Source organism: Piliocolobus tephrosceles, chromosome X (assembly GCF_002776525.5).
Source record: "Piliocolobus tephrosceles isolate RC106 chromosome X, ASM277652v3, whole genome shotgun sequence".
Lineage (NCBI taxonomy): Eukaryota > Metazoa > Chordata > Mammalia > Primates > Cercopithecidae > Piliocolobus > Piliocolobus tephrosceles.
The window spans coordinates 14,792,499-14,806,335 of NC_045455.1; the positions used below are offsets into that span (position 1 = coordinate 14,792,499).

Here is a 13,837-nt window from a genome sequence, read left to right on the forward strand (position 1 = left end):
CTGTATGTACATGAACATGTATGTGTGTGTGTGTTATATATATGTACATGTTTGTTTACATCTCTACCTGGGTATTTTTTGGGAAATTTATGACCATATATGTCTTTTAAAAAAAAATCCCATTTAACAACAAATACAATACCTTCTGTTGGGCCAACCAATATGACATAGATCCAATATGTGAGAAAGTTGCCAGGGATCCCCAGGAATCCAAAATGAATTTGTTTCAGAAGAGAATAAAAATAGGAAGAGTCCCTGTACATCTGCATTATTTATTTCCTCTCTTTCTGTAGAGTAGGAAAGGCTGTGTCAGAACTCAGCTTGACCAGCAGGGAGCAGCAGAGGCCCATGGGAAACGGAATCCTTTGTAGGTCTGTCCCCATCACCGCTGGTAACAGGCCGTGGAAGAAGGCACCACAGGCACTTCACATGGAACTCCAGCAAGAGCCTGTCTTTACTCTTTAATTTTGGTAGGAAATAGGATAGCAAATCCCCATGCCCAAATCCCATGATGGCCAAGTAGTCTTAGCTATTTGAAAAACACCCTTAAAAGACAGGTTTGTTGTTTGGACCATCACTCAGGTGTATGGAAAATAAACTTTAGAACACTTAGGCATTGACATATTTAGTGTAATTTGTGCTCATTGTGTATCAGTGGAAGAGATTTGTGTCAAATGAAAAATTGAGAGTGATAGCACAAAACCACAAAGAGAAGGGAGGGTATACTGTAGGTATGTGAACATGTCTATGTGTATATATGTGCATGTCTATAAACCACATTATGAGGTGAAAACTTAGTGAAATGTGTTTGCAAATAAGTGGTACATTTGCAAAATATATGTAAAATAACACTATGTTTACTTTGATGTCACGTGTTCTAAGAATACACCAAGTTCATTTGCATAATTCATATTTCCCACTGGTGTAATGCAGGGAACACCAGCCAAGAGGTAGCAGCATGTAAAGAAAATCTGGATTTCTTATAATTTGATCTAAAAGGCAAGTAAAGATTACTGGGTCAGGTTGCAGATAATATTTCAGATCAGAATCAGAAAGTAGTTTTTAACTGAACTGGCCTTGAGTGGCATGTGCTGAGCTGCCTGTGAAGTTCATGTGGACACCTGCAGCTGGAGGTGTGCAAACAGACTGGAGGAGGCCCAGCTGGGGTATTGTCCAGGCCACTTAAGCATGCCAGGAGGACTTGGATGGCGTGGCTCGTCGGGCCCCATTTAACTCTGAAATGTCTTTTTTGTCTATGAAGCACAAGCAAGAAAATGAATGTAGGTGATCATTAAATTCCTTTACTGTACATCATATTGAATTAATATGAAAAATACAGAGAATGTAGACATCTCTGAGTTAAAATATTTTCCAAAAGTTTTAAAGCATGGATAATATATTTTTAAAATTGGGTAAAATGTGCTTAGATGCTTTAAACATATACTCAAAATAGTAAATAAATGTTTGTGGCCAGGCACAGTGGCTCATGCCTGTAATCTCAGCACTTTGGGAGGCCAAGACAGGCAGATCACTTGAAGTCAGGAGTTTGAAACCAGTCTGGATAACATGGTGAAATCCCATCTGTACTAAAATAATAATAATAACAATAATAATAATACAAAAACATCTGGGTGTGGTGGTGGTACACGCCTGTAATCCCAGCTACTCAGGAGGCTGAGGCAGGAGAATCGCCTGAACCCAGGAGGTGGAGGTTGCAGTGAGTCAAGATCACACCACTGCACTCCAGCCTAGGTGACAAAGCGAGTCTTCATCTCAAAAAAAAAAAAAAAAAAAAAAAAAATTTGTTTTAAACAAAACACTTATTTACTTGATTCTGAGATATGTTTCCTTGATTCTGAGGCACATTTTTGCACATTTTCTAGTATTTCTGAAGTTGGGTAGATCTTACACATTACATTGGATATGGTAGTCTGTCATTGATTGGTGTTTCTTGCAGTTGATGGAGTCTCAGAGTTGAGCAGGTCTGATACAGTGTACGTTTAAAGTCAGTCATTTGTAATATCCTTACAGAGGACTTTAGGATGTGTGGTGTGTTTAAACCAAGTATTTTTACTTGGGGCCTTTACTTCCTATGAGGTCCCATTTTCGGATACAACTCAACATTAGGTTTAAGAAAGCCATAGGGAAGAGAAAGCTGATGGTATGACACCCACCTCCTGAAGTATAAACTCTTAGATTAGAGCCTGTGTCTCCACAAGGCATTCTGAGCTTATTTGTTTTCTTTGTGGATCAAAGGGCAGACATCAAATGACATAAATTTAGCCTTGAGGTATTACTATTTATTCTCTACTCTTTGCCAGTCTATGAGGAAAACCTTTTTAGCAATAAAAATTGGATGGAAATGAATAATCGATTGTGTAGATGTTGATCAGTTTGATATTTTGCAAAAATGTTTGAACTCAATAAAACCATACACCATAAGTTAATATATATCTAGGAGACTAGGTCTTCTACATTTGAGAGTTCTTTCAGCAAGAAAATTCCTTGTTATTTGGTATGTATATTTTCTCATAAAACTTACTATGTTTCTGGATTCACATTATGGGCTAGAGGGGGAAAAAGTCAAAATACAAACAAGAATTTTGGTTGCATAAAGAGTGAAGGCGGCTATCAAATGGAGGTGCCCCCTGTAGAAATACGTCTCTGACCTGCTCTTCTATCCCAAACGTCCTCTGGTGTTCAGGAAAGGCGTGTGGCCTCATGCTTCTGTCCTGCCCACCACGTTACCTCTGATGTCATGGTGGTGGGGAGGGAGGGAGTTCACCGATGTGTCAGCATTCTTCATTTGAACCATGCAGGTAATGTGAGTTCGTAAAACAGGGTTAGGTTAATTCAGTGTAGACACATTTCATCCGTGGCCCCTGAGTATTTGAAAGATTTGGGGACTTTAGAATAAGTCTCGTCAGAATGACAATAGAATGAAAATTGTATAAATTTGAGCAGCGAATCCGAAGGACTGTAAAGCAGCCCGGGGCATGTGTGTCAGAGACAGCGTGTCCATGCAGAAATCCTGCGGCTCTGTCCCTGAAGAGCCAGGCTGGAGGGAATCAGCGCAGTGCCCCAGGCACCACGGCCTCCTCGTGGAAATCAGTGTGCTTCACACCGTGCTCCTTACTTGCCCAGGTCAAAAGCTGCTTAATCAGCTTTCAAAACGTTGCCAACCCTTAGTTTAATTCTTCTTGAATTTACTAGCTCAGCTTCATTTTCCTGTGTTGGTCTATACCATGGTGATTGTTGATTCAAGTCTTCCTCCTGCGCAGCTCTGTTCCAGGCCTTGAGACAGTCTCAGTCTCTGTGACTGGTTCAGCCTCTCTGTGCTGCCAATTATTTTTAGGGATTTAAAAAAATAGCCCTAGCTCAGGAATCCTGCTGGTTTTTTAGATGAAACAGTTGAAGGAAAAGCAAAGCATAACAAAATGTGGCTAAAAGGGCCCTTTCTTTTAGATTTCTGTATGACTCAGGCAAGCATACCAATTTCTGCATGAATCTGACTCCAAAGGAGAGTAGATGGTATAATAACACTTCCCAGTACCATGTTTCCATATGTGCATACATACTTACGTAATAACTTAATTGGCGTAGTCTATTGATGATATGTTTTAAAACAGCACATGGCCAAATTCCAATTTTTAATTGTTTCAGGCTTTCAGCCAGGAGTAGTTAAATTCTATGGGAGTTCTTCAGGCCATCTCATTGGTAATGATCACCTAGATGCATTTTACCTGTTGGTGATCTAGACCGAGAAAAGGACAGTTCTTTGCAGAGAAAGAAATTAAAATAAAGCCAGTTCCTTGTTAAAATTGAACCCAGACGAAAACTCATTCGGGGCAAATGGTAGCCCTCAGGAAAGGATCCCTTGGACCTGTGTGATCATTTTGGTTGGTCTGATAACAGGTGCTGTATTTTTTGCGTGTGCTCTCTTATGACAGTATGTGATCACTTTAACAGTAATCATCAACCTGTTTTCCTCTTTCATTGTCTCTGTATCTTACCAAACAAACCTCGCTGAATAAAGTCATGCCTTGGCTTACCGTCATAGCAGTTCAAGTGATATTAGTACCCCAGCATACCCACCTTTCTTTTCTCTGGGAGATTTCATACCCCAAAAGCAAAAAACGAAATAGAACTAGCACGGTGCCAGACGTATTACAGATCCTGACTGAATCTGGAGAGACGTTAGCCATGCTGCAGAGTGGAAGTGATGTGATCCGCAAACAGGGTCTCAGCACCACCTTTGTCAAAGCAAAGCAGCATTGGATAAAAGCACGGAACAGCGTTTCTATCATATTTTAAAAAACACTTCTGTAGCTTTTAAAGCTCTTTTGTAGCCTTTTAAAAACCCCTCTATAATTCTGACATTTAAGTCAGAATGATGTATGCTAGTTACTTGATTTTCTCCCAATAATATGTACTATGATACAGTGACCTGGATGAGGAATTTGGAGTGTAGATTCTGGGTGTTTTTTTTTTTTTTTTCCCCATTAGTGGTCTCAAGAACATTCCCTAGGTTTTCTGTACTTCATTTTCTTGATCTGTGTACAAAATGTCCTCCTCTCTGGAGTATTAGGAAAATTACTTAAGTAATAAGCGTTGCTTTATTTTTGCTCCTTGGAGAAAGACATTACATGGTGTTTTATTATATTGCCATCCTTCTTTGTAATCTAGATCAATACTGTAACATCTTTGCATCCCTGTATGTATTTCTGCTAATGCATACCATTTCATAATTTAATATCTCAACTTGTATGTCAAATTGCATTTATATCAGTACTAAATTGATTTTCCCACATATGGAAGATTTCTGTTTGTATTTAAATTATGTGTGACTAAGCTAAATTTAAATGACAGATTCTTCAAGTCTTTTCTTTTTCTAAACATTTCTTTCAGACATGTTGGCTTTTATGCTTTTTCTTAAAGCGAGTAGAATACTATGCACAGCACAGTCAACTCTTGATTATCATTCACGAGCCTTGCTGATAACGGATCCTGATGTTATTGACTTAACATCTCCATAGCACTTACTGTGTGCCAGGCACTGTTCCAAGAACTTCACAAATATTAGCAAATTTAATCCTCACCACAACCCCTTGAGGTAGATACTGTATTATCCCCATTCTACAGATGAGGCAACTGAGGTTATAAAGAGGCCAAATAACTTGCCAAGGCCACAAAGCTGGTGAGTGGCAGAGTGGGACTCAGTGACCAGCAGCCTGATCTCAGGCTCGTTTTCTTAACCTGTGTTGTGCTGCTGCCTCTGTGTACACGGGAAACTTTGGAAATCTTAGCCTCCACCAGCACTCCTGCTGGATAGCAGAATCAGTCGACACCTGTCTTGGTCCAAGTCCTGTCTCCACTGTTTACTACCTGTATAACTTTAGACAAGTTTAGCCTTTCTATGCCTTTATTTCCTTATCTCTACCAAGGGTTCAACAATGTTCATACTTCATAGGGCTGTTGAGGGATTAAATGAGAGAATATGTGTAAAGTTCATAGAATCGTGGCTGGTACACAGCAAGTGCATAATGTTTGCTGCAGTTATTGCCCTTTCAGAGTGGGAAAAAAGTTATAATTGAATTGAAACCTTATTACTACTTTCTCCCTTCCTTCCCTCTCCCCACCCCCCCCCCCCCCCCCCCCCCAAAAAAAGGCAAACACGGAGACAAGCTTCCAAAGTGGGCCTTCTGGTAAATAATCAAAAGTTGACTGTGCCTACCCCATCCTGCCAGCCTTGCCTTCTGAACCACTGGGCAGTAATCTTGTGTTGTAATTCATGCAGGCTACGGCCACTCGGACGCAGATGTTCTGCACCAGTCATTACTTGAAGCCAACATTGCTACTGAGGTTTGCCTGACAGCTCTGGACACGCTCTCTCTATTTACATTGGCATTTAAGGTTTGTATCAATCAGCTGTTCGTGGTCGAGTTTTACCTTCCACATTCATTCTGTTGGTAAGCTCAACCAGTGTAAACTGACTGTGTTGCATTTGTACTTCCGCAGTTGTTTTTGTCCCTGTAAGGAAACCACTAATCTTTAAATTCCTTTAATGAAATCATTCCACAGTGAATGACTTGAATGCCCTGAAATAAAATTTAACTGGTCAGTGTGTGCTGCGTGCTTGGGCATGATGGAAACGTGATCTCTGGAGGCAGTTAACTTTTGGCTCGAACCTTGAGGATTATGAATATAGGCACCTAATCAGGCATTTCTGCCTTGAATATCTTTAAATATATCCAAATGTTATAGCATTTAAATTAGATTTTTATGTAGAAAGGAGCAATAAATACAAACACATTCATCTTTTCAGTTTTTTTTTTATCAGTTACTACGTTAAATGAGAAAACCATTTCGGAGATGGAAAATGAAACTTTTTTTTTTTTTTTTGTATGTTTTTAAGTTTTAGCAAGTAATTTTCAAGTAGGTGGAAATGGACTTTTCAGCCACTGCTGTTTTTAGGAACCGAATACTTCTCATTCTTGCTAAATGTATACTTCCATTTCTAGCATAGAAAGGAGAGACTGAATGAGTGTTTATATGCCATAAATACTGGAACAGTTTGCTTATTTGCAAGGGTATTTGGGAAACAGAACCGAAGTCATTCTCTGCTTTACTTGTCTTCACTACTCATAAAGCATATTCCTTTATTAGGAAGAATAGTGATAGTTTTCCTGACATTGTGTCACTTTATTATTATATATCTTTACTCTCTTCAGCCGCCATCCCACTCTTGTCCCCATGAAGCTCATGCCTAGGAGCCCAGTTGAGAGACGGGGAAATGAGCTTGAATGAAGTGAGCTCAGGGGTAGGAGTGCCGTGTTACCTGGAGCCTCTACTCCGGGGGCTCTCAGAGTGTGGCGTCCAGGCCAGCGGCCGCTGCAGCCCTGGGAGCGTGTCAGAAATGGAAATCCTTGGGCCACTACCCAGACCCACTGAATCAGAAACTCTGGGCATGACACCTGAACATCACAGTGGCTCTACTAGAAACATGAAAGAGGCTTTGGAACCTCTCTTTTCTTGTGGGTATTTTTAGTTAAAAATTCTTAGTAAATAGGCAAGGAAGGTTTTAAAAGTAAATGTCTGGCTATGCATACCTGTATCAGTCTCAAACATGAATCATTAAGTTCAGAACAGCGGTGGCAACACCTTCTTCCCCTCTCTGCCTGTGCCCCACCAGGTAAATAAGCAGGAAATTCTGGAGCCGCAGAGCAGCATGGGATGAGCTCCAGGCACACGGGGCACAAGCGCAGTCTGAGTGCACCTATGAGAACAGTGACGGTTTCCTTACCCAACAGCCTGCAGTTCTAATTCAGCCCCCTTCAAGTTTCTCACTTAATAGTAAAGAAGAGGGGCCTGGTGAAGTGGCTCACGCTTGTAATCCTAGCACTTTGGGAAGCCAAGGCAGGCGGATCACGAGGTCAGGAGATCGAGACCATTCTGGCCAACATGGTGAAACCCCGTCTCTACTAAAATGCAAAAAAAGTAGCCGGGCGTGGTGATGTGTGCCTGTAGTCCCAACTACGGGAGGCTAAGTCAGGGGAATCGCTTGAACCCAGGAGGCAGAGGTTGCAGTGAGCCAAGATCACGCCACTGCACTCCAGCCTTGCGACAGAGCAAGACTCCGTCTCAAAAAAAAAAGAGTGGTAAAGAAGAGTATTTGTCACTATTCCTAGATTTCTAAATATCTGGCCTCCAGTCTGGGAATGGGAAGGTAGTAGGGCTCAGATGTGAACTTCCAGGTTAACAGTAAGCACTTTAACCTGTGTTTGCTCCTCACTGGTCCTATGGCAAAGGGCCTGATCCCTGACTCACCCGAGGAAGATTGAGCTTCTAGAGCTAAGGTGATCTGTGTCCAGGTTTATATGCTTGCATGCAAAAAATGTTTCCTGTTTAAAGCTCAGCACCCCCACTGGAAGGTAGGCGAATGTACGGTGCGCTCTGTGGCATTACTGGATGTTGGGCCGTGTGGTAAGACAGTCTTCCCTGGCTTAGACTCACAGATACGAGAGGCTCATTGGCACCGCAGTCACTGGGATCTTTCTTTGCAAATATTTACTCAGTTGAGGTATCAGTTGGGCCATATCAGAAGAGATAGAACAGTGAGTGAGCTGGCATAATTCAAGAAAGTCATCTTTAGCAGGTATAACTCTGTGATTACTGACTCTCTTAATTGGCTACATCTAATAGATTGCCAAAGACAATCCAGAACTCAATTTCCTAGTAAGATAAAATGTTTGAAAGATTTAAGCCCAGAATTCTGGTTATTATTATTACATTAGCTTCCTGCTATGTACTGAGTGCCTTCTGTGCCTCAGGCATTAATCTTCATAACAGCTCTGCCTGATAGATGGAATTATCTGACATTTTATGGATGAGGAAATTGTGGCTGGGAGAAATTAGGAAATTTGCCCAAGATCACTACACAACTGGCCTGTCCAAAGGTCTTGTTCTCCACTAAGTCAGATGTGTGTGAGTGTGCTTGTGTGTGTGTGAGAGAGAGAGAGAAAGATGGAGTTGAGTAAAGATCAAGGTATTTGGATGATCTCTTATGCAGACAGAAGAAAAAAATTACCAAACACTTAGCAGATATCAGATATATACAAATCTGGACACATTCACACATGTTATCTCACTTACTACCTAAAAGGGTTTGTTTTGTAAACAGATTGTCACATGCAGAAAAATATGGTTTTTCTAATGTCTGTTATTAACACAATCCCAAACCAATGCTGGCCTTCAAGTAGTTTATGATATTTTTAATGTGTTCACAGATTTAATCTGGAAATGTATTTTTAGCAGTTCCATTTAGTACCTCTTCTTGATCTGAACTGCACAATGAGAACTAACACATAATCAGGGGCAATAGGAACCAAGACAGGGAGGAGCACATGGGCAGCCGGAGGCTTGCAAGGCAGCTTGTGATCTGCTTTGCTCAACCATAAGCCTGGTCTGCAGACACATGGGGCTTAGGTCATCTTAGTGATTGGCAAGCATCTGTAACAGAAATGGCTCTTCTCCAAACTGATTTTTTAATGTTATTTTAAAATAATTGTGTACATAATGATAAATGCTGTCTGACTGGGAAGAGTTTGCTGTCTTAAATTAACTTTGTTCCAGTCACCTCATTTTCACACCCGAGGTTTGTTTTCCTCTGTGTTCCTGGATCTTTTAGAAATTACTGATGCTGAGCATTCGTTTGCTGAAAGGCCCGTCTCCTGGATTAAGCTCCATAAGAGACCATGTTACAATGGTCAAACCTGAATCCAGGACAGAGAATTCCTGGAGAAGCAGTCTCCACTTTATTGCTAGAAATAAGCCATGCCTTTATATTATTCTAATGTGTCATTTAATTTCCTAAGTGAAAATTTCCCATCTTCAGCAAGAGTCTATAGGGATAAAAAGGTAGAAATAAGATACCCAGCCTTGTTATTTGTGGATATTTCTGAGTGGAACAGTTAAGGGTGATTTTTGTTTTGCTCTTTTTGCCCCCTGTGGGCCTTTCTGAATGTTCAAAGATGTGTTTGTATTTAGTGTATGTTACCTTCTATTTCATGAGAAAGCAGCAGGGAGACACAGAAAAAGAGGGAAGAAAAGTGACTGGAAAATAAAGGCAAGTAGCTAGGAAACTGTCCCTTTTGTCTGGGACAAAAAGTCCTTTATCCATTTAAATGGAAGTTATTTAAGTCTTTTTTAAAATAAATGTTATTGTATATATTTGAGGTTTACAACAGGTTATGGGATGCATAATGTAAATGAGCTTTAACTCCATTCTTGCAAACAAGTTTTGAGATGAGAGCTGAAGAGGACTAAATGCTGAAAATGAGAAGTAAAGGCCATGACCATAGAGAGGGAAGGGAGGAGAAATTGCACTCAAATAGAGAAACATGGGAAAAATAGAGAAACATTAGAAAAATGGGCCAGTTCAGACAGCAGAACTGGGAAGCTTGGGAATTTTTGTAGAAACCATATCTCCTGGATAGCAAAGAGTGCTAAGAAAATGAAAGGTCACCTCCAGATTCACCCAAAACTTAATCCAGTCATAATTAGGAATGTAAATACATTGGAGAAAAGCAAGGCTTTCAAACTACGGCTCCTGAGAAAATGGTGTTCATAGATAAAACTTGTAAGCAGTTCCCCAACACTGGAAATCACTTTTTTTTTTTTTTTGGTGAACAGCTGCTCATGGTTGAGAATTAGATCATATTTATGTAAATAGTTCTATTTTCTGCTCATTAAATTGCTCGCCTTTCACATGATGGAGTTCAATATGGTACCTTAGTATTTCATGATAGAAAGATCACTATGAGTTCCAGGTGTTCTGCCAGCTGTGATACATCCACAATTCACTGGACCTAAAAAAAAAAAACAAAAACAAAAACTTACTCCTTGAGGAAAAATTTCCCTCCAACAAGACAAGGTAGATGTTGCTCTGAAACTATGACTGCAAGCATAATTTCCTATGTAGCAAAATTGTATGGACGTAAGTTACCCCTGTTCATTTGGCCGAATTGTAAGATTGGTTTGAGATACTGGCCTCTTGACATTTTCTTTTTTTTTATAAATGTCGAATCTGCCTACTTATGCAGAAGCACACACATATCGTTCCCCGACAGAGCTTTGTTCAGACAGCTTGTCCGTGTTGGCAAGCGGTGCTCTTCAGTGTCGTGCACGTTTAGACACGAAGCTCATCCTGGCTGCTTGCTGGGCCACAACTCTAGCTGCTGTGTATATTCTGCAGTTGATGGGAGTTGTAGCCAACCAGGCTTCCAAAGTGTTTAATTTGTGTGAATTGTCTTTTTGTTTTGTTTTGTTTGAGACGGAGTCTCCCTCTGTCGCCCAGGCTGGAGCGCAGTGGCCAGATCTCAGCTCACTGCAAGCTCCACCTCCCGGGTTCACGCCATTCTCCTGCCTCAGCCTCCCGAGTAGCTGGGACTACAGGCGCCCGCCACCTCGCCCGGCTAGTTTTTTATATTTTTTTTTAGTAGAGACGGGGTTTCACCATGTTAGCCAGGATGGTCTCGATCTCCTGACCTCGTGATCCGCCCGTCTCGGCCTCCCAAAGTGCTGGGATTACAGGCTTGAGCCACCGCGCCCGGCCTTGTGTGAATTTTCTACTGACACGAGGAAATCTTGAGTGACTAGAAGCAGATTATAGTCTTCTTGTTTTCTTTGATAAGTAAAATCCACAAATGTTAAAACCCTGCTAGATACCGCCTACTGAGCTAGACCAAAGTATGCATCAGATGGTTTCTCCACTTGATCTCATGTCTTCACAGTTGCTGTTCAAGGTCAGTTTTAGGGTCATCGTTTTAGAGATGAGGATGCTGAGACTCAGTTTACCTGGCCAATTCACACCCATGATAAGTGGTACCTGACCAAAGCCTGTACATTTTCCACCTTCCCAAACTCTCTGGTTATTCATAACTTAGCAGAGTGCCTTAGAGGCCGCGGGAGGTCACCTTTCCCTTTTGGAAGCCCTGTTTCATATACCTTACTTGAGTATTTTTTTCCCATCTGTTTTTAACGCATACATGTGGTGGCACTTCCCTGTTGGAATTAAGATGTCACAAATGACACCTCTGTATCAGCTGCTGGTAGACAGTAAAAATGAGTACATATTAATAAGTAGAAGCCCAGTCAATACTAAGCAAGTGTTCCTTTCAACTGTATTACAGTTTGCCGGGAGGCTTATCACCAAAACATAAATATATTGATAGTTCATTCTACAAAAGAATTCTGTACTTTCCTAGAGGATTCAAGGCAGAGTTTGTTTAAAGAAGTGTAAGTTGTTTTAATACTTAGAAAATGTAAGTCTCGAGGCTGAAATTGCGTGAAACCTACTAGAGGTGACTAGTATGTCTAACAAAGCCGTCAATGTCTGTTTTCAGAACCAGCTCCTGACTGACCATGGACATAATCCTCTCATGAAAAAAGTTTTTGATGTCTACCTGTGTTTTCTTCAAAAACATCAGTCTGAAACGGCTTTAAAAAATGTCTTCACTGCCTTAAGGTCCTTAATTTATAAGGTAAGTTGCTTCATGGGTGATGGTTAGAAGTTTTCCTCCTTCCCCCGGAATTGAAGGGCACATTACCGAGCACTGACCCGTCTGTGGTTTATCTGCTTCCTCTCATCCTATCTAGTTTCCCTCAACATTCTATGAAGGCAGAGCCGACATGTGTGCGGCTCTGTGTTACGAGATTCTCAAGTGCTGCAACTCCAAGCTGAGCTCCATCAGGACCGAGGCCTCCCAGCTGCTCTACTTCCTGATGAGGAACAACTTCGATTACACTGGAAAGAAGTCCTTTGTCCGGACACATTTGCAAGTGCGTGTGGTTTAGCTTTCCAATACAGATTTACTCTGTGCAATCCTGCTGTATCAGGAAAACTTTGAGTATCATCACACTGACCAATTTCCCTTGTCATAAAGATACTGCAAGATCTGGAAAACTGGGAAGCCACATTTGCTGGCTTGGTTTATTTCACGCTCCATTACTATAAGATCTGGGCCCGAGGTGCGTTTCTGTTGGTAAATTGACATTTAAATATTGAGTCAATATCAGACTGATTAAAATTCCATTGCATTTTAGTTTGAACTTGTATGAAATATGCAGTGGGTAGACTGTCCTTTGCAATACTCTATCAGAACATGGATATATTAACTATGCCACGGGGAGGCTCTGGTCTTATCTAATACTCACGTAGGTATTAGAACCTATGTGAAGATGCTTAATAGTAAACATTTTAGGTAAGAAACAAAAAGCCCAACCGAAGTGGTTCTTTTCTGTCCTCTATCTACTGACACATCTGCTGTCTCACCAGAGTTAAAGCATCCTAAATTCTGTGCTCTGAGAGCCAGCCAAGATAATGACCAAACTTCTCTATTTTTGTAAACTCTCTTTTTCTACAAAAGAGAGGTATCCCTCTTCCATCTCTGCATTTAACCCTTTTTTTGGAAACAATATTTATGGTCCACATAGCATTCATTGATACAACCATGAACAAAAGAACCCTCTCCCAGCCCTCATGGAGTGTAGTCTCATGGAGGTCACAGACAAGCCCTGGAACCCTTAGAGTACAAGTGTGACCACTGCTGTTGTAGAGGAACTTGAGTGGATCAGGAGGGGCACCTGGAAGATGTGAAGGATGCATAGGGCTCATGGTTGAAGAGCGGTGAGCGTGTTCCAGGCCACAGTGAACCACGGGGAAGCACTCGTCTGGGGAACTAGAGACGTTCCTTACTGCAGAGTTTAGAATATGGGTAAGAAGGAGTTGAGGAGGACCCATGGTTGCATATTCAAATCGTGGCGCATTTGGACAGATCTTCGGGACTCCAGTGTTGATGATGGGTCAAGGTTAGTCTAGACCTCAGCTAGGGAGACCATTGTCAAAGCTAGGTCAGAGAGGATGCTCTCCTAGACCAGGGATGGTGAGGTCAGAAGGAAGAGGAGATTGAGTTGACAACATTTGGTGACTGATTATACCTGGGTGTAGTGAAGGAAAAGGATAAATAAAGATGGCCTCCATGCTTTAGCTCAAACAGTTGGGTAAAGGCAGTGCTATTCATAGAGCCAAAAAAAGACAGAGCCCCCCATGGCATAGTTAATATATCCATGTTCTGATAAAGTATTGCAAAGGACAGTCTACCCATTGCATATTTAATACATATAAGTTCAAACTGAAAACTGAGAAAGAAATCATGTCTCCCTCTTGGTTGGAGAAGGTAATAGATAAGTGGATGGGCTTATCTCATTCTCCTCCCTTTGCTCTCATCAGCATTTTGCTTTGCAAACAATGTTTTTTAAGGCTAGCAGAATCACTTTC

General features: G+C 41.2%; 1 protein-coding gene and 1 long non-coding RNA gene across 5 annotated transcripts in view; one reads left to right on the forward strand and one right to left on the reverse strand.

Moving 5' to 3' along the window:
* The window catches only part of DOCK9 (dedicator of cytokinesis 9), a 299,398-nt gene that overhangs the window by 246,568 nt on the left and 38,993 nt on the right, over positions 1–13,837 (forward strand). For all 4 annotated transcript variants that reach the window (XM_023218031.2, XM_023218032.2, XM_023218033.3 and 1 more), the window contains exons 39-41: positions 5,798–5,913; positions 11,904–12,041; positions 12,157–12,339. In XM_023218031.2, coding sequence (XP_023073799.1) covers positions 5,798–5,913; positions 11,904–12,041; positions 12,157–12,339 — 437 coding nt within the window. The remainder of the gene's footprint in view (positions 1–5,797; positions 5,914–11,903; positions 12,042–12,156; positions 12,340–13,837) is intronic.
* On the reverse strand, positions 8,757–11,606 carry LOC111546571. Its single transcript, XR_002732828.1, has 3 exons — positions 11,547–11,606; positions 10,290–10,367; positions 8,757–9,009 (listed from the first exon to the last, which is right to left on the reverse strand). It is a non-coding gene; the product is annotated as an uncharacterized LOC111546571 (long non-coding RNA).